The 23,865-nt window shown below is 44.6% G+C and overlaps 1 protein-coding gene across 5 annotated transcripts in view; it reads left to right on the top strand.

Moving 5' to 3' along the window:
* Window positions 1-23,865, top strand: part of SUN2 (Sad1 and UNC84 domain containing 2) — a 981,481-nt gene that overhangs the window by 294,870 nt on the left and 662,746 nt on the right. For all 5 annotated transcript variants that reach the window (XM_068253600.1, XM_068253601.1, XM_068253602.1 and 2 more), the window contains one exon: window positions 14,235-14,305. In XM_068253600.1, coding sequence (XP_068109701.1) covers window positions 14,235-14,305 — 71 coding nt within the window. The remainder of the gene's footprint in view (window positions 1-14,234; window positions 14,306-23,865) is intronic.

Genomic DNA, 23,865 nt, shown 5'->3' on the forward strand with positions numbered 1-23,865 from the left:
CTCACCATACTCCTAACGGAATACCTTGGGGTGTCTTCTTTCTAAAATGGGGTCATTTGTGGGGTTCCTATACTGCCCTGGCATTTTAGGGGCCCTAAACCGTGAGGAGTAGTCTTGAAACGAAATTTCTCAAAATGACCTGTGAAATCCTAAAGGTACTCATTGGACTTTGGGCCCTTTAGCGCAGTTAGGGTGCAAAAAAGTGCCACACATGTGGTATCGCCATACTCGGGAGAAGTAGTACAATGTGTTTTGGGGTGTATTTTTACACATACCTATGCTGGGTGGGAGAAATACCTCTGTAAATGGACAATTGTGTGTAAAAAAATCAAAAGATTGTCATTTACAGAGGTATTTCTCCCACCCAGCATGGGTATGTGTAAAAATACACCCCAAAACACATTGTACTACTTCTCCCGAGTACGGCGATACCACATGTGTGGCACTTTTTTGCACCCTAACTGCACTAAGGGGCCCAAAGTCCAATGAGTACCTTTAGGATTTCACAGGTCATTTTTGTTTCAAGACTACTCCTCACGGTTTAGGGCCCCTAAAATGCCAGGGCAGTATAGGAACCCCACTAATGACCCCATTTTAGAAAGAAGACACCCCAAGGTATTCCGTTAGGAGTATGGTGAGTTCATAGAAGTTTTTATTTTTTTGTCACAAGTTAGCGGAAATTGATTTTAATAGTTTTTTTTCACAAAGTGTCATTTTCCGCTAACTTGTGACAAAAAATAAAATCTTCTATGAACTCACCATACTCCGTACGGAATACCTTTGGGTGTCTTCTTTCTAGAATGGGGTCATTTGTGGGGTTCCTATACTGCCCTGGCATTTTAGGGGCCCTAAACCGTGAGGAGTAGTCTTGAAACCAAATGTCGCAAAATGACCTGTGAAATCCTAAAGGTACTCATTGGACTTTGGGCCCCTTAGCGTACTTAGGGTGTAAAAAAGTGCCACACATGTGGTACCGCTGTACTCAGGAGAAGTAGTATAATGCGTTTTGGGGTGTATTTTTACACATACCCATGCTAAGTGGGAGAAATATCTCTGTAAATGACAATTGTTTGATTTTTTTACACACAATTGTCCATTTACATAGAAATTTCTCCCACCCAGCATGGGTATGTGTAAAAATACACCCCAAAACACATTATACTACTTTTCCTGAGTACGACGGTACCACATGTGTGACACTTTTTTGCAGCCTAGGTGCGCTAAGGGGCCCAACGTCCTATTCACAGGTCATTTTGAAGCATTTGTTTTCTAGACTACTCCTCGCGGTTTAGTGCCCCTAAAATGCCAGGGCAGTATAGGAACCCCACAAGTGACCCCATTTTAGAAAGAAGACACCCCAAGGTATTCCGTTAGGTGTATGGCGAGTTCATAGAAGATTTTATTTTTTGTCACAAGTTAGTGAAAAATGACACTTTGTGAAAAAAACCAATAAAAATTAATTTCCGCTAACTTTTGACAAAAAATAAAATCTTCTATGAACTCGTCATACACCTAACATAATACCTTGGGGTGTCTTTTTTTTCTAAAATGGGGTCACTTGTGGGGTTCCTATACCGCCCTGGCATTTTACAGGCCCAAAACCGTGAGTAGTCTGGAAACCAAATGTCTCAAAATGACTGTTCAGGGGTATAAGCATCTGCAAATTTTGATGACAGGTGGTCTATGAGGGGGCGAATTTTGTGGAACCGGTCATAAGCAGGGTGGCCTTTTAGATGACAGGTTGTATTGGGCCTGATCTGATGGATAGGAGTGCTAGGGGGGTGACAGGAGGTGATTGATGGGTGTCTCAGGGGGTGGTTAGAGGGGAAAATAGATGCAATCCATGCACTGGGGAGGTGATCGGAAGGGGGTCTGAGGGTTTGGCCGAGTGATCAGGAGCCCACACGGGGCAAATTGGGGCCTGATCTGATGGGTAGGTGTGCTAGGGGGTGACAGGAGGTGATTGATGGGTGTCTCAAGGTGTGATTAGAGGGGGGAATAGATGCAAGCAATGCACTGGCGAGGTGATCAGGGCTGGGGTCTGAGGGCATTCTGAGGGTGTGGGCGAGTGATTGAGTGCCCTAGGGGCAGATAGGGGTCTAATCTGATAGGTAGCAGTGACAGGGGGTGATTGATGGGTAATTAGTGGGTGTTTAGGGTAGAGAATAGATGGAAACACTGCGCTTGGGTGGTGATCTGATGTCGGATCTGCGGCCGATCTATTGGTGTGGGTGGGTGATCAGTTTGCCCGCAAGGGGCAGGTTAGGGGCTGATTGATGGGTGGCAGTGACAGCGGGTGATTGATGGGTGGCAGTGACAGGGGGTGATTGATGGGTGGCAGTGACAGGGGGTGATTGATGGGTGATTGACAGGTAATCAGTGGGTTATTACAGGGGAGAACAGATGTAAATATTGCACTGGCGAATTGATAAGGGGGGGTCTGAGGGCAATCTGAGCGTGTAGGCGGGCGATTGGGTGCCCGCAAGGGGCAGATTAGGGTCTGATCTGATAGGTAACAGTGACAGGTGGTGATAGGGAGTGATTGATGGGTGATTGATGGGTAATTAGTGGGTGTTTAGAGGAGAGAATAGATGGAAACACTGCGCTTGGGTGGTGATCTGATGTCGGATCTGCGGGCGATCTATTGGTGTGGGTGGGTGATCAGATTGCCCGCAAGGGGCAGGTTAGGGGCTGATTGTTGGGTGGCAGTGACAGGGGGTGATTGATGGGTGATAGGTGATTGGCAGGTGATTGACAGGTGATCAGTGGGTTATTACAGGGAAGGACAGATGTAATTAATGCACTGGCGAATTGATAAGGGGGGGGGGGGTCTGAGGGCAATCTGAGCGTGTGGGCGGGTGATTGGGTGCCCGCAAGGGGCAGATTAGGGTCTGATCTGATAGGTAACAGTGACAGGTGGTGATAGGGGGTGATTGATGGGTAATTAGTGGGTGTTTAGAGAAGATAACAGATGTAAACGATACATTTGGGAGGTAATCTGACGGCGGGTTTGCGGGCGATCTAATGGTGTGGGTGGGTGATCAGATTGCCCGCAAGGGGCAGGTTAGGGGCTGATTGATGGGTGGCAGTGACAGGGGGTGATTGATGGGTGATAGGTGATTGGCAGGTGATTGACAGGTGATCAGTGGGTTATTACAGGGAAGAACAGATGTAATTAATGCACTGGTGAATTGATAAGGGAGGGTCAGAGGGCAATCTGAGCGTGTGGGCGGGTGATTGGGTGCCCGCAAGGGGCAGATTAGGGTCTGATCTGATAGGTAAAAGTGATAGGGGGTGATAGGGGGTGATTGATGGGTAATTAGTGGGTGTTTAGAGGAGAGAATAGATGTAAACAATGGATTTGGGAGGTGATCTGATGTCGGATCTGTGGGCGATCTATTGGTGTGGGGGGGGTGATCAGATTGCCCGCAAGGGGCAGGTTAGGGGCTGATTGATGGGTGGCAGTGACAGGGGGTGATTGACGGGTGATTGATGGGTGATTGACGGGTGATTGACAGGTGATTGACAGGTGATCAGGGGGATAGATGCATACAGTAAACAGGGGGGGGGGGGTCTGGGGGGGGGGGTGTCTGGGGAGAATCTGAGGGGTGGGGGGTGATCAGGAGGGGGCAGGGAGCAGGGGGGGGGTAAAAAAAAATAGCGTTGACAGATAGTGACAGGGAGTGATTGATGGGTGATTAGGGGGGTGATTGGGTGCAAACAGGGGTCTGGGGGGTGGGCAGGGGGGGGGGTCTGATGGGTGCTGTGGGCGATCTGGGGCAGGGGGGGGAGAAATCAGTGTGCTTGGGTGCAGACTAGGGTGGCTGCAGCCTGCCCTGGTGGTCCCTCGGACACTGGGACCACCAGGGCAGGAGGCAGCCTGTATAATACACTTTGTAAACATTACAAAGTGTATTATACACTTTGTATGCGGCGATCGCGGGGTTAACATCCCGCCGGCGGTTCCGTATAGCCGGCGGGATCTTGCGGCGAGCGAGCGGTGACAGGCGCCGGCGGAGGATCGCGTCACGGATGACGCGATCGCTCCGCCCATGCCCTTAAATGGACCGCCGCCTCTGTGGGTGAGCCAGTCCTTAAGGGCTCCACTTCCCGGCCGCCTCTGTGCGTTAGGCGGTCGGGAAGTGGTTAACATCTGGTGAGCGTGTATTGTTTACTGTAAACATTGGAAGACTCTCGCCACCCAGTGTATCCTCTATGAGCTTGGAAGCAGTTATAAGTGGACTTTTTTGGACTTTTATATGCATCTATATAACTTCTGTTTCAGTTGGTAGAAATTTTATTTGTGACTTGTGCTGTTGAGCGCCCTGTACTTTTTTTATATTTGACATGTATTGTACTGTCCACGTTTTGATTTCAGTGAATTTTATATAGTAAATGAAGAGAATTATGTTCCTGGTGGGAACCATATCTTTTACCCACAGTTTGAGGTTAAAAACTGATGTCATTTTTTCTCCTTAACCTTTTTTTCTTTTCTCTTCCAATCACTGAGTCACCTCAGCCTTGCTTGTAAACACAAGTGAGCAGAGGATCATGTTTCAGCTAGGCAGCTAGGCAGAGAAATAAAGGGAAGATGAGGAATATATTATATTATAGATAAAAAGAACCCCCAGCATGCAACTGAATGGAAATGGTTATTAAAGGGACAGTGCTCCTAAGGTGTGTGATAACTCCAAACCATAACAGCAGAAAAGTTGTAAAAGTTTTGAATGCAAGATTAGCATCTTTATCATTTAATACACTCAGACCAGTTGTTGTGGAAATTTGATTTTTATGGTGACAATCCCGCTTTAAAGAGAACCCGAGGTGGGTTTGAAGAATATTATCTGCATACAGAGGTTGGATCTTCCTATACAGCCCAGCCTCTGTTGCTATCCCAAACCCCCCTAAGGTCCCCCTGCACTCTGCAATCCCTCATAAATCACAGCCACGCTGCTGACAAACAGCTTGTCAGAGCTGGCTGTGTTTATCTCTATAGTGTCAGTCTGCTGCTCTCCCCGCCTCCTGCAGAACTCCAGTCCCCGCCTGCATCCCTTCCCTCCCTGCTGATTGGAGGGAAGGGATGGGGGCAGGGACCGGAGCTATGCAGGAGGCGGGGGAGCAGCTGAGACTGACACTACAGATGTAAACACAGCCTCAAAGCATGGCTGTGATTTATGAGGGATTGCAGAGTGCAGGGGGACCTTAGTGGGGTTTGGGATAGCAACAGAGGCTGGGCTGTATAGGCAGATCCAGCCTCTGTATGCAGATAACATTCTTTAAACACACCTCGGGTTCTCTTTAAGGGTTATTTACAGTAAGCATGTTGTACCATATTTTCTAGTGGAACTCAATAGATGTATGTCTTTTTTTCATCCCAAATAACTATATAACTATGTCACATGTCAGTTTAGCTGTCATGCCTGAAATAGTTTTTCGTCCTCACTCGCCTTGGTAGTGCACGGTCTTGTCTGCGTGGATTGCACAGACTTGTAAAATCCAATATTAGAGATGGCCAGCACAAGATAGTTCCAACTGTAGATTTATTCACTTGCACAATGTGAAAAACATCAGCCCGGACATCCAGCCACAATACAGGATGTAACTACAGCTCTTAGTATTATTTATAGCTCTTGCTGCAAGCAGCAGGTAGAGGACACACTCAATGGAAGGAGCTTTGTCCATGCTGCAGCCAGGTCTACTCACAACGGACTGTCACCGTTTCGACTTTGTCAAGTGATAGCATGTCAAACACCATTGCAACTACATCCTTATATAATCCACCCCACAGATAACCAATCACCTACAGAGAGGACCTGATGGAGGACTGCAGGCACGTCCACCCACCTTGCACACCTGTTCCATAAACAGCCTTGATGGGGAACCTTGTCAACGCCCACAGAACTAAAAACCGCTGCCTCCATGTATCAGAACATAGCTGAATCATCCGTTTCTAGCTTATTTCGCCTTCTGGTAGGCATGTATAGATGACATAATGTAAAAATGCTTCTCGCGTGAATACGCGTACAATGCGTAAAAATAATGTGTGTGCATTAAATGCAATGCGGAAAGACACGTATAATGTGGCCAACCATGGCGTGCATGCGGCTTCCATACGCATAAATACACATAGAGGCGATATATGCATTCCAACTTAGGAGAACCACATATAGCCATCTAGAGACAACGGAAGGGTATAACCCCTCCAAATGTTCCCAAAATATTGCAGTCGACTACTGTCCATTACCAAGCTATCCATCTGCCCCTATTAAAGGAAGCATATACCTTAACTACCCCTCAAGCCGAGGGGGCGCTTAGTGATATTGCTCACACAAAGGCCGTCCATGTGCAAGGTAATGCAGGTGGGATTGGAAATCTCCTGGTTACTCCATCTTAACAGAAAACAGTTAATATTCCCTATTAAGACCTGTAGGGGCTAAGGTCCCCAAATGTTTGATCCACCATGTTTCCGCTTTTAGTAACAATTTTAACCTGTCTCCTCCTTTTCTATGACAAGGAACCTGTTGTAAAACCCGAAATTTTAACGCTGCTACTCCATGTCCCTTCTCTGCAAAATGCGCGGAGACTACTTGATCCACACATTTATTTCTGATTGCCGATTTGTGGGAAGAGAATCTGTCTTTTACCCTCTTAGTGGTCTGGCCCACATACAACAAGCCACATGGGCACTTAATACAGTACACTACGTATTTTGAGTTGCAATCAAAGAAACCTCTTATTGGGGTACTTTTACCACTCAGAGTGTGCCCAACAAAATCTCCCCCTAACAAGTGACCACATTGCACACAGTCCCTGCAGGGGTACGTCCCCCTCCTAGAAGTACGCGTTCCTTTCTGTTGGGCCGATCCCAAATCTGATCTAACCAACTTAACCCTTAATGAAGGGGCTCATTTAAATGAAAATAATGGGGGGTCTCTAAACTCAGGAACCCTAGGTAATCCATCTCGAAGGATTAGCCATCTCTGTTGTATGATCTTTTTGATCTGATTTGAGGCTTGTACCTAAATACAAAGGGAATTCTACCTGAAAATGGGCTTCCTCCCCCCTCCTTTTTTATCATCAGCTTTTTTCAAAACACTTTCAGAGTAACCTCTCCTTCTAAACCTGTCCTTAAGTTCTTCTACCCGTTAATTACACACTTCCGATTCTGACACTATTCTCTCTACCCTCATAATTTGTTACCTGGGAATCGCTGTTTTCAATGCTGGAGGATGAAATGAATCAAATTCCAAGATTGAATTTCTATCCGTTGGTTTACAGAATAAATCTGTATGTAACATACCCTCCTCTAGTCTCACCCTAACGTCCAAAAAATCAATAAAGATATCACTAACATGTGATGGGAGTCTAATAATAGGATACCTGACTTGGAGATCCACAGCAAAGGTTTCTAGGCTCAAACGTGGCCCCTCCCACAAAATGAAAATATCATTTATATACCTTACCCAGATCCTCCCATGACTCTGGAACAACGGGTGTGTGTAAACAAATGCCTCCTCGTACATTTCCATGAAGAAGTTCGCATAGGAAGGGGCCACGCTCGAGCCCATCACCGTGCCTCGGATCTGTTGGAAAAAAAATCCTCAAAAAGAAAATAATTGCGTGTCAATACAATTTCAAGAAAGGACATTAGAAATTTACATTGATAGACATTAAAATCCGAACGAGACTGCAATATATGTTGTATTACCTCCATTTCCTCTTGATGGGGGATGGAGGCATACAAACTTTCAACATCCATAGTTACCATTAGCAAGCCCTCAGAGGATGGTGTCATTGTTTTCAAAAGCTCTAGAAACATACCCATATCTCTTACATAAGATGTCTGAAAAGGAAGGTAGGGTTGTAGAACTGAATCTAAGAATACTGCCAAAGTGGACAATACCGAATCCACCCCAGAGACGATTGACCTACTGGGGGGATTATGTAAGTTCTTATGAATCTTTGGGACAGTGTAAAACACTGGTGTAATCGAATGTTTCTTAATCAAAAATGTTGCTACACTCTCATCAATGATTCCTTTCTCCAAGGCCTCACTAACTACCTTACCTATTTGCTTTTCAATATTGGGCAGAAGAGATCTAGTACTTTGCACATAGAATGTGCGGTCCATCACTACAAGGGCTCCCCCCTTGTCCGCTAACGTAATTATTATATTGTTGCAGGCTCTCAGGGATTGTAAGGCCAATCTTTCATCTCTTATAAATGATCCTTGTATCCATGTGTGTCCCTCCTTCTGAGGGTGTCCTACAGTGTTTTGATGTCATCTTTGACTTGGGAGACAAAGCTGTCAATCACTCCATTGGAGGGAGGGGTAAAGTCACTGCGATTTCGAAGTCCAAACTGGCTAAGTGAGAGGCTCAAAACTTCACTCGTAGGGGCAAACTTGCAAAAAAGTTCTTTAGTCTAATGTTGTGAAAGAATTTTGTAAGGTCAATGTCCAACTCAAAGAAATCCGGCACAAACGTAGGGCAGTACGACAAACCCCTTTTCAGGACATTTAACTTTTTAGTCATAAGGTCACAAAAGGAGATGTTTATAACCAAATTATCTTCTACTTGTTCTTGGTGGTGTTGCATAAATTCATGCTTTGTGAGGGCTCCTTGCTTTTTCTGTGTTTCTGGCTGCCCCTCCTTGGTTTTCTCCTTCTGCTGATGTGTTTCTCTGTGTCGTGGGTAAAAAAATCACTCGAAGACCCACTATCTGGTTGTTATGTCTTTCTTGGCCTACGTGGCCTGGAAGGTTTAGGTCTTGGATTTGGACGCTTCAGAGGGACCTTTTTTTCTGCCACTTGTATACATATCCATCTGAATGATCAGATTTGTCTCTTAAGAACGTTGACCTTTTTGTTTCCTCTATTGAGGGTAGTTGTTTCTCTAAAATAGGTTTCCTCTGTTGTTAACGTTTTCACTTCATCCTCCAGGTCTGATATCTGTTTATCCAATTTTGGTAACTCCATTTTATGCATTTGATGGTGTTAATCATGTGAGCAGACCTGGCTGCATCGGGGACATAGCTCCTTCCATTGAGTGTGTCCTCTACCTGCTGCTTGCAGCAAGAGCTATAAATACTACTAAGAGCTGTAGTTACAGCCTGTATTGTGGCTGGATGTCCGGGCTGATGTTGTTCACATTGTGCAAGTGAATAAATCTACAGTTGGAACTACTTTATCTTGTGCTGATCATCTCTACTATTGGTTGGCTGAAATTGTTGGCACCCCAGAATTGTTTTTCCAGAAAAACAAGTATTTCTCAAAGAAATGTTTTGCAGTAACACATGTTTGCCTATACACGTTTATTCCCTTTGTGCGTATTGGGACAAAACAAAAAAAAGTGAGGAATAAAAGCAATCTGGACATAATGTCACACAAAATTACAAAACTGGGCTGGACAAATTTATTGGCACCCTTAACTTAAAGTGAAGTTTAACCCTGAAAGAAAAAAAATCTTCTCTTACCTGGGGCTTCCCCAAGCCCCCTGCAGCCATCCTGTTACCTTGCGGCTCCTCGAGTGTCCTCCGGTCCCCCACAGCGGCTTAGTTTAATTTTCGGTCGACTGACAGTCGGCCCCTGGCAACGCGTCTTCTTTTTCACCTTCTCCGGCGTCATGCTACATGTAAAGCCCTGCTACATAGCTACGTACAATGGATCTACTTGTGCAAATACAAATCCCATCTTACTCCAATCCACAGTCACAGCACGTCCGCTGGCTGGAAGGAGACCCGGCTCGGTTCTTGTTGTGTGCATCCAAGCTCCGCCCTACGCGTTTCTTCACGGGGCGTGACTCATCAGGGGCTGGACACACACACACACAGACAATCTTTATTTACTGTGTCACTCTCCGCTGGCCAATGACGTTCTAGACTGTCTGTATGCATCTTAGCAGTCCGTTTTTGTCACCACCAGCAGGGGGACGGATCTTCTCAATATTGCACAATACTCATACAATTCATATTCAAATTTAAAATACACAGTATGTATATCAATAAAAATTGCCTTCAATAACACTCCTGAGAATGATATAAAAACTTAACATAGCGAAATACAATTTATTAAAAGTTTAAAAGCCCTGCTACAAAGCTACGTACAATGTATCTACTGGGCACATTATCTTTCCTGGAGACGTGGTTTTGCAATTAGGGTGTGTTTGTGTACATAAGTTACACCCTATGTCTGTGCATTTCTCTCTGTTTTTCTTTTTTATGTCGCCTGTGGCTATATATAAGGAATTGAAGCGCAGCAGTATATGAGATATAAACTTTGAATTCTGCCATATACAAGTGGTTACTGCCTGCAGCTCACAAGGTCTACCAAGTACTCTCTCACTAATTTTAAAAATTGTATATTGTTCATTCTTGTTGTTTCCCTCCTGCCAGCCCAGACTGCCAGTCTGGACATATGCTAACACCAGCCTCTTGAACCTATTGCATCTTCATTCTATACCATGCTTGGGGTTTCTAATAGTTGATTGAGCTGTAATAGAGATATAGCCTTTCTGCTAACTACCTATATGGGTACTGTTGTAATATGTTTCTCATGGATGGTTATTCTTCATCCAGAACCTTCTTCACCTCTTACTGCAAAATGTTACTGTCAATTGTTGTCTTTTGGATTTTCACAACGATTGGATGTGTATAGCATGAATACCCACTCATGTAGATGTTCACAGTAGAAATCTGATAATAATGGGCAGAGCGGCATAGAAGGTTGTATCTACTGTACTGATGGCCAGATGCCATTGTTGTGCACGTATATATGATCCAGTTGTTTATTTTTTTAATTGACCAGTTGATGTGCTGTTATAACCTGAATTTGAATCTACGGAATTTGTGTTTTAAAACTTTATCCATTTCAGGACCACAGGCTTACACCCCCTAGTGACCAGGCCATTTTTCACAATACAGGGCTGTGCAGCTTGGTCAGGTTGATGCACAGCCCTACAACTTAGCACGCAACTGAATTTTGCCTCCTTTTGTTGTCCTTAATAGGACACTCTGCCGGAGGTCTCTGATTAATGCTGCAATTTTTTTTATTTTTTTTATTGAGAAACGGGAAGCGTTTCCCTCCCTCCTTCCTTTCTCTCCCTCCCCCCGTGCCATCATAAATTGCCATAGGATGGCGATCAGCACTCATCCCCGCCTCTCATAAGCATCAGCCTATGAGAGGCCCCGCATTGGGAGTGTCCCTCATACAGCGCTGCAGGAGATAGCAGCGCTGTACAAATGTAAACAAAGGGGAATTTTTTTCCCCTTTCTGCTCTAAACAGTCTGCTAGCCGCGATTGGGGGGGGGGGGGGGCATAGGAGCCTGATCCTGAGCGACCCTCATGTAACCACGTCATGATTTGCGGTTACCATGACAGCGGTGGCCGACCATTGAAAATGTATGTGCTCGTGCCCCAGCGTCATCTGACAAAGGTGAGTGAACACCGAAATTTGTAATGCCTGTGGGAGGCACATTTCTTACTAGGATCCACCCTGACCTGTGCACGTTGTGAGTCCCGGGCACCGCACCGCTGGTAGAGGCTGCCACACAGATGAGAGGGCATCCAGTTCCATCACCCATTACATGCGCAATTGTGTTTTAAAATCTTGTAATTAGAATATTTACCTTCACGATTAGAACAATTTATGGTAATACACTATGGAGCGCTCTAATTCCTTCCAGACTTCTCCATAATACAACTGTAATAATTCGTTTTTCAATGTACTAAAAAGAGTCATGTTTCCTTGACGATAAAAGCCTGATCAGATGTAATATTGTGAGATGGAAACCTACTTGTAACTATTTTTGTATATTTTCTGTATGATAGGGAAATATTGTTTTTTTCACTGTATATAAAATCAAATACTGAGTGCTTAATTTCAAGGTATACCGTCAATCTATAATTACTGCTATAGAACGTACAGATCCCACTATGCCCAATTTTATGATTGCAACGCGTTAAAGTGCTGGTTCCTTTACTGAGTTAGCGATCATCAGTGTGAAAGAACCGCCCAGGTATTTCACACTGTGTCGGTGTGGGTTTCCTCTGGGCATTCTGATTTCCTCCCATATCCCAAATAATACAGATAAGTTAATTGGCTTCCATCTAAAATTGACTACAATAGACATACGACTAAGGTAGGGATTACATTGTAAGCTCATCTGAGGGACAGTTGGTGGTAAGACTACAGTATATATATATTCTGTAAAGTGCTGCAAAGGCACTATATAAATTCTTAATAATGTTAAATATTCCTAATTTCTTCTGAGGAACATTGCACAAATTATATGTCTCATTCCCCCAGAGACCTTCTAACCTTCATTCCCCCATAGATCTTCCAACCGTGCCTTCATCACATCACTGCTAGACTATTTGCATTGCCCTCTATGCAGGCCTTCCAAATAAGGACCTGTACTGCCTGCAGTTAGTACAGAATGCTTCTGCCAGGTTGCTAAGGAACCAACCCAGCCATTGTCGCAATACACCGATTCTTCACTCACTGCACTTGCTACTTGTAAAATTGAGAATCTTTTTCAAGATTAGACTGTTGACATTCAAATCCTTACACCATTTGGACCCTGGATACATGATGGATTTGCTGAAACTGCATCACACCTCCCACAACTTCAGATCAGCAGGATCTATAAACTTTTTCTCTCCCGGACTTCACCAAAAAACCTTTGGAGCTAGAGCCTTCTGTCGTTCTGCCCCTACCCCCAGTTAAGACAGCCCCATCCCTGGAGGACTGAAAGACCACCTGTTTTTTTCCCCCCTTTGTACCACAATATACCATTCAGCTAATTATTGGTCGGAGACAAGCTTATGCATTTTGAGTCCTTTGGAAGAAAAGCACTTTACAAATGATGATGTTGTTTTTTTCTAGGACCAACTTAGGGGGAAGCCATTTAACTTATGTCTGTATGTTTTTGGCATGCAGGAGGAAACCTTTATAATCTTTATGTGAGTTTTAAGGAGATTTAAAAACACTTCAACAAAGTATGTGTCATTCGCAATCCAATTTCTTTAATTCCTGCAAAGTGTTTGACACAGTTTGTATAGTTCTTGGTTCTTCTTATACACAGTATATGTTTTTGTTATGTTATATATTTATTATACTGATTTTAATGTCTGTGATGTATAACAGTGTGGCACACAGCCTAGGAAAGAAACAAGCTGCTTGTCTCCTTGGGAGAAAAAAAGAAAGAGGTTCTCATCCGAACTATAAAAATAAAGTACATTGCTGATAAACTTTCCAATACCCCCTTCTTCCAGCCAGAAACCTGTTAAGTTTGAAATGCAGAGAAGAAAAAATAGGTAGTGTGAACGTATAAAGAGAAATAGAGCAGATTCCTCCAGTACAACATATGGTCTCAGAGATGAATGGATCTAATCATGTTAGTGGTGGGTAAGACAATGGGGATCCAAGTACTTATTTTATGATTTTAAAGCGGAATATAACCCTGCTTTTCAACTTTGCTCTAAAACATTATTTACAGCATATTATATGCAAAAAGCATTTTTTTTTACTAGACCAGCATTGGAAGGGTTAAACACAGAGGTTTAAAGTTCCGTGGAGAGATATGCAGAAGTTTAGATTGTTACATTCTATTTAGTCAAATGTATCTATTGAGAAATGTTACACACTCTTTGGCTGTCCTCCAGCTCCTTCTCAGTGAGAGAGAGTGAGTCACATTCAACACTTAGATACATTTATGTAAACAAAATGTATCTATTTCAGCTTCGGATGCGTCTGCAGAAATCTCCAGGAACTTTAAAGCCCTGTGTAACCCTTCCAATGCTGGTCTAGTAAAAAAAAAATGCTGGTTGCATATAATATACTGTAAATAATGTTTCAGAGCAAAGTTGAAATTGGGGGGTATATTCCGCTTTAAGGATACTTTTTCATTTTGGAGACCTGGTTCAATACAGATCACAAGCTTGGGGGTATGCTCATGTTTTAAAGTGGAGAATCAGATTATTCCAAATGTACAATTTATTATCCAGCGCCTATGGCACACAGTTGCACAGAGGTTAGCGCTAGCCTTGATAGTATCTGCATGGAGTTTGCAAGTTACATAGTTATTTGGTTTGAAAAAAAGACATATGTCCATTGAGTTCAACCAGAAAACAAAGTATACCAGCCTGCTCCCTCACATATCCCTGTTGATATTTCTGTTTAAACATTAAAGCAAAAGAGTTTATTGTTAACATTTTGCCATGACTATATCCACAGGTCATATAATGGTGTAAAAAAAGTTCTGTTGACTCTGCTGCCCCTTCTGATTTTGACTCTTGTAGGTGCAGGTAAGTGCCTTGCATGATTTTTGTATTACCGCTAAGTGTATGTAGAGTAAAAAAATCAAGGCAATGTCTCGACATCCTCTAACTCTCTGCTCTTTTCTTCACTGGAACACACATATACACTAAGTAAAGCTGTGTTTGGAGAAAGAGGTTTTTTTTTTTTATTTTTATGTGATTCTACAATTTGCTAGCATCTGAAATGTGCATGTGGATTAACACTACAAAGCATGTTGTATATGATTAATTCAGATCCTTTTATTTGCATTTCCTAAAATTTCTATTCACTGTGACGGCACATGGTGGTGCAGTGGAAATCCAGACATTGACTGGAATATTGAGGCTACCCATTCTGGTAAAAGCGGCAGATTTCTAGCATCACTACAGGACAGTTACCTGACTCAAATGGTAACTGAACCAACTAGGGGGAATGCGTTACTGGATTTAATTATTTCAAAAAGACCAGATAATGTATCAAATGTGCTGGTTCAAGAACATTTGGGAAATAGTGATCACACCATGATAATGTTTGATCTGGTGACTGATAGGTCGCGGAGCATCAGGACAACTAAAACTATAAATTTTAGAAAAGCAAAGTTCAATCAACTCAGGCAGGCACTAAGTTTGGTGAACTGGGATAATGTACTACAAGGGAAGGGAAATGGCAAACTTTTAAAGTTGTTCTCAACCAATATTGTAGTAAATATATCCCATGTGGAAACAAAACGCCTAGAAATAAAAAAAAGGCCTCTATGGATGAATAGAAAGGTTAGATATAAAATAAAGTGGAAAAAGAATGCCTGTAAGGTCCTTAAACAGGAGGTCACTGAGGCTGCACTAAGCAATTATAAGGAGTGCAATAAAAGTTGTAAAAAAGAAATAAGGCTGGCAAAGATTGAAGCTGAAAATCAAATCGCTAGGGATATCAAATCTAACCCAAAGAAGTTTTACAAGTACATCAAGTACAAAAAAAGAAAGGCAAGGCAGAGTTATTAAATGCTTTCTTTGCTTCTGTCTTCACAAGGGATTAAGGGAAACATCGCTGTTGCAAATTACAGATGCAGAAGAGTCTCAGTCTTCCAATTGTAATATTAAATACTTAACGCAGGAAGAAGTGAAGGCAGACTAAATAAATTAAAAATGGACAAGGCACTTGGCCCTGATGGTATACAACCTTTGGTCCTAAGGGAATTAAGTTCAGTTATCAATAAACCGCTTTATCTTATCTTTTGTGACTCTCTTTCAACTGGCAGAGTTCCAGTAGATACTGTAATACATTATCCAGAGATTATTTGAATATGTATTCACAGACATAGTCAAATCATCTCTGGAACTCTCAATTGTCCCTGCCTGTTTTTAAAGCTCAATCATTGTACCAATTCCAAAAAATCAAATCAAAACCTACATGCTTAAACGATTACAGACCTGTTGCCCTGACATCATTGGTCATGAAAGCATTCGAAAAACTGATCATGGCTTATCTGAAATCCATCACAGATCCCCTGCTGGACTCTCTGCAATTTGCCTACAAGCCTAATAGATCCGCAGATGACGTTGTTAACGTGTGTATGCATTATGTACTACAGCATCTAGACACCCCAGTAACCTACACCAGGATTTTATTCATAGCTTTTAGCTCTGCATTTAATACCATAATTCCATCACTGCTACACAGCAAGCTCCCCCAGTTACACATACCTGAATCTATCTGCAAATGGACAACCAATTTCTTAACTGACAGGAGACAGCATGTTAGACTTGGGAAACACACATTAAGCTCTCTGGCAGTCAGTACTGGTGCACCCCAGGGCTGTGTGCTTTCCCCACTGCTCTACTCATTTTATACCAATTACTGCATCTCCACAGATCCATCTATTAAGGTTCTGAAGTTTGCAGATGACACAACAGTAGTTGGTCTTATACAAAATGGGGACGAGTCTGCATACAGGCATGTAGAGGGACAGCTTTCCTCCTGGGGCAGGAGAAACACCTTGGAACTAAATGCTGTTAACCTCCTTAGCGGTAACCCCGTGCTGGACACGTGGTAAGCCGGCGGAGGGTGCCACTCAGGCCCTGCTGGGCCGATTTGCATCTGCATTTATTTTTCAAACATGCAGCTAGCACTTTGCTAGCTGCGTGTTTGTTGCGATCACCGCCGCCGATGTGCCACTACCCGTCGCGATACATGCCCCCCCCCGCATACCCCTTGTGCAGGCTGGCCAATCGGCGCCAGGCTGCACTATGGGGTGGATCGGGATTCCCTGTGACGTCGATGACGTCACTCTGTTCGTCGCCATGGCGACGGGGGAAGCCCTCAAGGAAATCTCGTTCAGAAAGGGATTTCCTTATGGGCAAGTGGCGCCGGCGGCGATCGGAGGGGACGGGCGGACGCCACGGGCAGTCAGTACTGGTGCACCCCAGTCAGTACTGGTGCACCCCAGGGCTGTGTGCTTTCCCCACTGCTCTACTCATTTTATACCAATGACTGCATCTCCACAGATCCATCTATTAAGGTTCTGAAGTTTGCAGATGACACAACAGTAGTTGGTCTTATACAAAATGGGGACGAGTCTGCATACAGGCATGTAGAGGGACAGCTTTCCTCCTGGGGCAGGAGAAACACCTTGGAACTAAATGCTGTTAACCTCCTTAGCAGTAACCCCGTGCTGGACACGGGGTAAGCCGGCGGAGGGTGCCGCTCAGGCCCTGCTGGGCCGATTTGCATCTGCATTTTTTTTTCAAACATGCAGCTAGCACTTTGCTAGTTGCGTGTTTGTTGCGTTCACCGCCGATGTGCCACTACCCGCCGCGATACATGCCCCCCCCCCCCCCCCCCGCATACCCCTTGTGCAGGCTGGCCAATCGGCGCCAGGCTGCACTATGGGGTGGATCGGGATTCCCTGTGACGTCGGCGACGTCGATGACGTCACTCTGTTTCCTTATGGGCAAGTGGCGCCGGCGGCGATCGGAGGGGACGGGCGGACGCCACGGGGAGGGGGGAAGCATGTAGCTAGCGCTAGGCTAGCTACATGCTAAAAAAAAAAAAAAAGTGAGACAAACCCTCCCGCGGCCGCGCAGCCGCACCATTCATACCGCCAGGGAGGTTAAAACCATGGAGATGATAATAGACTTTAGGCAGAGCCGGATTAAAGCTAAATGGGGCCCTAAGCAAAGTAACTGATTTGGGCCCCCCATCATGTCGTAATAGAATCAGAAGATGAAGCTGCACAGCAACATGCCGCACACACCGGGCAGCCGAGCTACTGGTTGCTATGGGCAACAGCACACTTTCCTCTGTGGGTGCACAATGCAGGGAATAGCAGCGGCAAAATGCAGAGTGAGAGATGAATGGCTGGGACATTTGCACTCAGGGACTGGGGCACCCCTGTGAAGAGGGCGCCAGATATCGCAGCAGCAGCACTTTCCCCCTGCATCTCCAGCCTGGCAATCGCAGAAAGCTCTGGACACCGCCAAACCGGAAGCCGTTCCCCAGACAGAATTACATAACCACCCCCACCACCGAACAACCGATTTCCTCCCAAACTAGACAGCCACCATGCAGCCTCCATCCCAGTGAATATGATAGTCCAGCAGAGAAGGCAGCTGCAGCGGGGGAGAATGACAGCACCAGATGACTCACATTTACCCTATTGCGATCCAAGCAATAGAGGTCCCGTCATCCGGAGCCCATCTGTCTCCTCTAGAGTGCTGTCGCTCTGTTACTACTACTATTACTACTTCCTACTTCCTGTCTGATCTGAGAATCAGGAAGTTCAGAGCGAGCGGCTGCACTGTAGAAGAGACAGATGGGTTTCAGACGACGGGATCTCTATCGCTTGGATCATGGATAGGTGAGTGAGCGTTTGCCATCTGCTGCTATCATTCTTGCTGCAGCTGTGGTTCTCTGTGGGAAGGGAGGGCGGAGTGGGCAGCGCCAGAGTGCACAGTACCATGAGGGGGACCTAGGAGGAGAGCCTGGCTCTGAAGACAATCAGCAGCGCACGGCATCATTTGACAAGACAAATAACATTTATATCGCACTTTTCTCCTGGCAGACTCAAAGCGCCAGAGCTGCAGCCACTAGGACACGCCCTATAGGCAGTAGCAGTGTTAGAGAGACTTGCCTAAGGTCTCCTACTGAATAGGTGCTGGCTTACTGAATAGGCAGAGCCGAGATTCGAACCCTGGTCTCCTGTGTCAGAGGCAGAGCCCTTAAAGGGACTCCGAGCAGTGCCTGTGGGTATGCCTTTAAGCATACCCACAACTAATTAATTACATCCTCACACCTACCAGCATGATGTTTGTAATTATATCCCCCTGGGTTCCTTATATTTCATTGCATTGTGCTGAATCGAGCTGCCGACTTTGGAGAAAAGTCGTCCTGCGGCCGCGATTTCGATCGCGAAAATAGCGAAAACTAAAAGGCATAGGGCGGCCATGTATATATCATTGGAAAGAGGAGAAAGAGAGCTTTAAAATGATATGCATATTTCCATAGTTACTGCACTGCCCACAGTCCCTTTAACCATTATACCATCCAGCCACCGCTGACAGGATGGCGAGGGCTGGTTTATGTGCTGATGGGGCCCCTTTGACTCTGAATGGGGGGCCCCAAGCTACTGCTTTTGTTGCCTGGTTGGTAATCCGGCCCTGACTTTAGGAGATCTCCCCCCAGCACCTCCCCTTAACCATAAATAGATCCATAACCCAGGTAGAGTCATTTAAGTTTCTAGGGTCCACAATCTCAAACAACCTAAAATGGGATAACAATATGGCCACTATCGTCAAGAAAGCACAGCAAAGGATTTACCATCTATGGCAGTTGAAAAAGTTTGGCCTACCTAAAAATCTAATGGTGCAGTTCTACACTGCAATCATCGAATCCACCATGACATCATCTATGACTGTATGCTTCGGCTCCTGCTCATCATTAGAAAAGAAGAGGCTGCAGTGCATCATCCAACAGCGGAAAGGATAATTGGCTGTAGCTTACCTTCCCTGCAGGATCTTTATGCTAGCAGGTGCAGAAAGAGAGCAACCAAAATTGCCTCGGACCCCTCTCACCCTGCTCACTCCATCTTCCAGCTCATGCCTTCAGGAGTAAGATTCCGGTCAATCGCAACTAAAGTCTCTAGACACAGGAACAGCTTTTTTCCTCAGGCGGTAGCCATACTTAATGCTGAACCACGCTAGAACTGCTAGGACTTGAAAGTAATCAGCACAGAACTGAAAATGAACAATTCTCACCTTGCTTACTGCCACTATACTCACATACTGTCCTTGACTTGTAATATACATACTGTCTGTCCTTGTATTGATTTTGTTTGTGTTTGTTAAGCAACTGCCAAGACAAATTCCTTGTAAGTGCAAACTTACTTGGCAAAATAAATTGATTCTGATTCAGCCCACGTTTTCCCATTATTTAAGAAGTGCAAAAAATCAGATCTGGGAGATTATAGACCTGTAAGCTTAACATCATTTGTGTGCGAACTATTTGAGGTGTTACTAAGAGATAGACAAGACAAGACAAATAACATTTATATCGCGCTTTTCTCCTGGTGGACTCAAAGCGCCAGAGCTGCAGCCACTATGGCGCGCTCTATAGGCAGTAGCAGTGTTAGGGAGACTTGCCTAAGGTCTCCTACTGAATAGGTGCTGGCTTACTGAACAGGCAGAGCCGAGTTTCGAACCCTGGTCTCTTGCGCAGAGGCAAAGCCCTTAACCATTACACCAGAGATACTATACAAGACTTCATAGTAGAAAGGAATCTTATTTCTCAGCATCAGCATGGGTTTACTTAAGACAAGTCCTGTTTGACTAACATACTCAGCTTTTATGAGGTAGTGAACGCTAATGTGGATATTGGGAATGCTGTAGATGTGATATACTTGGACTTTGCAAACGCCTTCGATACTGTTCCCCACAAAAGTCTGGTGCAAAAGTTGAAAATGCAAGGACTGGGGAAGAGTCTGTGTGCATGGATAGGGAACTGGCTAATGAATAGAAAACAAAGAGTTGTGGTTAATGGATCTAATTCAAAATGGGTGACTGCTACCAGTGGGGTCCCACAGGGGTCAGTACTGGGTCCAGTACTCTTTAATTTATTTATTGATGATCTAGTAGATGCAGTAGAAAGCAATGTTGCTATTTTTGCAGATGATACAAAATTGTGCAGAATCATCAACTCTCAGGAAGATAGTGACATATTGCAACAGGATCTGGATACTATGGCTTTATGGGCACATAAATGGCAGATGAAATTCAATGTTGAAAAATGTAAAGTCATGCATTTTGGTTGTATCAATGGTCTAGCACCTTACAAAATAAACGGAATAGAGAGGGGGACATCAGACTTGGAGAAGGACTTAGGAGTACTTATCGACAAGTTAGAGGAAACCTTAACTGAATGGGGGGGGAGGGGGGGGGTAAAGATTTTCACTTACCTGGGGCTATTACCAGCCCCCTGCAGCAGTCCTGTGCCCTCGGAGCCGCTCTGGAATCCTCCGGTCCCCCGCTGTCACTTAGTTTAGTTTTTGACGACTCACCAGTTGGCCGGCCGCCATGCGTATTATTGGACGCATTCCCTACTGCAATTAGCGCTGTTGTGGACCGCAACGTGTACGAAAATACGCGTTGCCACATATCTATGCGTGCGGTATGTGGCAACGCGTATTTTTGTACACGTTGCGGTCCGCAACAACGCTAATTGCAGTAGGGAATGCGTCCAATAATACGCATGGCGGCCGGCCGACTGGTAAATCGTCAAAAAAGAAACTAAGTGACAGCGGGGGACCGGAGGATTCCAGAGCGGCTCCGAGGGCACAGGACTGCTGCGAGGGGCTGGTAATAGCCCCTGGTAATTGAAACTTTTTACCCCCCCCCCCCCCCCCCGTTCAGTTAAGGTTCCCTTTAAATAATCATATTCAATGCCAAGCCGTTGCAGCTAAAGGTAATAACATTTTGGGATGCATTAAAAGGGAAATAAAAACTTGAGATGCTAGCATAATATTGACCCTGTTTAACTCTCTAGTAAGGCAACATATAGGATATGGAATTCAGTTCTGGGCACCACATTACAGGATGCAAGATATTGCAGTTTTAGAGCAGGTACACAGACGAGCAGCAAAATTGAGACGAGGGATGGAAGGTCTCACTTACCAAGAAAGGTTAGATAAACTGGGTTTATATAGTCTGGAGAAAAGACGCTATCACGCTGGATTATGTGACGCACGATACGGTAATTCGGTATCAGGCCTGGGTCATACGCAGTAAGGCAGATGTCTGAAAGTACAGAAGGGCAGAGACGGAGACAAGGTCGAGAACTAGCAAGGGGCATACACAGCAGATCAGATGACTGAAAGTACAAGGGCTGAAGCAGAAACGAGGTTAAGTAGAAGCAATAGGTCATACACAGTAATTCAGAAATAGTAACAAATGGCTCAACTGACGGATAAATATAAATTCGCAGACTGCATATATATTTATTAAAAAACTAGCTAAAGCACAAGTAATAACAATTAGCAAGACCCGCAACCACCAGCTAACTGATCGCTATCACGGGCGAGGACACACTTCAGGCCAAGGGCTTAAAGACTACCTCCAGCCAAAAAAGGTCTGAATGACAATACATATATGTAGTCTAGGCACTGTGTACAGTTAGATGAACATATAGAATTTACATCTTGTACATCATATTTGATAGAACAGACTCACATTTATATCTGCATGTAGCACTTCCTTATTCCTCTTGAAGCTGAAAGCATTGTGCCCACCTCTTCAGCCTGGTTCCCTCCCCTGCCCCTCCCTCCCCTGCTCCATGCCTGCCTGGATCAAATTACTTCTCTTTTTACAAACTGTAGCACAGAGAAAAGACAGGGAAACTGCAGGAGCCTATCTTATCATGTCTGTTTGCTATAATTTTTATTTCAGATATCTGTCTGTCTGCCTAGATTAGATCACATGGACATCAGGGGTGGAGTTATGACATCAATCTCCCAGCAACCCTTGCACCTATAGTTTGGGAATAAAAAACTGCCCTGGGCCCAATTTCACACTGAGGGTGGGGATTTCAAGATTATATGTGGAATATAGACCCTGGGGGTGAGAAAATCACACTTTATCATGGGTGATTTTATATATCTTGGCAACTTATTAGGTTTAAAGCAAACTGTAATTTATAATGTAGGTACTCTTTAAATACATACAGGAAGGGAAGGATCAAAGGCCAGTCCTCAGGAAAACCAGCTGTTATAATTTAAGTAGGCCTCAGTTACTTGAACTGAGTTAGTGAAAAAGGCTTGGTGTGCAGAATTGCCCTTTAAGGGGATTTTCTCTTAGAGAGAAAAGAGACAGTTCAACAGAACTGGTACTGAACATTCCCAAGGCTGGCAGTTACCAGGAACCTGTTGCTTGGACAAGGCCACCTGTCTAACTGCCCCCACCAGTTAAGCCACGGGAACAGTAAACAAAGCCAATATTTACCAAACATGGCATTCTTTGTATGTAGGGCAAAACGCACTCGGAATATTAATTAAGCAGGAGTGTGTCATGACATCACAAGAGGTCTGAGCCAATTGTAGGTTTTGGAGGAGGGCTCAGATGATGTCACATTTAACTCTCTGGTGACCGGTATTAAAAGGGGTCACAGGCTGAGGAGAGACACTTTTTCTCTCTGCTGGCTTTCTTCAACCCATGACTTCTATCCAATGATGTTGTGTCATATTCTATAACTGTATGCTGTATATAGGTAGTATAGATGTAACGTAGTATAGACATAAGGGGAACCTGGCTGCCAGGACTGGAGCCAAGAGCTGTAACGCAAAGGCTTACTACAGAATAATCTGCTTGGCTAAAGATGTAACAAACTGTATCTGTATATCTGTTGACTGAATAAACTCCTCAACTCTGAAGACTCTTAAGAAGGTCTATCTCCTATACTGTTTGCTGTGATGAGAGTCGTGTTTGCAGTTCTTACTAATGAGTTGCTGGTGCCGGAATAAAGGTGTGTTGTGTTGTTGCCAATAGCAACCAACGTATAGTTTCTTACACCAGCCAATAACAGTAATGAACAGAGAGCAGCTGACCAATAATTCCCATTGCCAGGAAGTGTTAGCTGACAGTGTGTCAGCTGACACTAATCTCTCAGAGGACGTCTCAGAGCAAAAAAGCTTCTCTGAGTCGCGCGTGTCCAGCTGGGGAGAGTGGAGAAACATGCAGGATCAGCCACCACCGCAAGGGAGCCGGGGATGCCGCTGGAAGCCTTTCTCTGCAGAGCTCTGGAGCTGGCTGCAGCTTTGCCGGAGCTGCTGGCAGGTAAGATCCTTACATTACCCCCTCCTCGAGGAGTGACCTCTGGACACTCCCTACCTGGCTTATTAGGATGATTCTGGTGGAATTCATTAACCAATTCATCAGCATGAACCTGATGTGCCGGAACCCAACATCTCTCCTCAGGCCCATACCCCTTCCAATCCACCAAGTACTGCAATGAATTCCGCACTTTCCGCAAATCCAAAATTCTCTCTACCTCAAATTCGCGTTCGCCATCAATCTCCACAGGAGGTGGA

Source organism: Hyperolius riggenbachi, chromosome 9 (genome assembly GCF_040937935.1).
Source record: "Hyperolius riggenbachi isolate aHypRig1 chromosome 9, aHypRig1.pri, whole genome shotgun sequence".
Lineage (NCBI taxonomy): Eukaryota > Metazoa > Chordata > Amphibia > Anura > Hyperoliidae > Hyperolius > Hyperolius riggenbachi.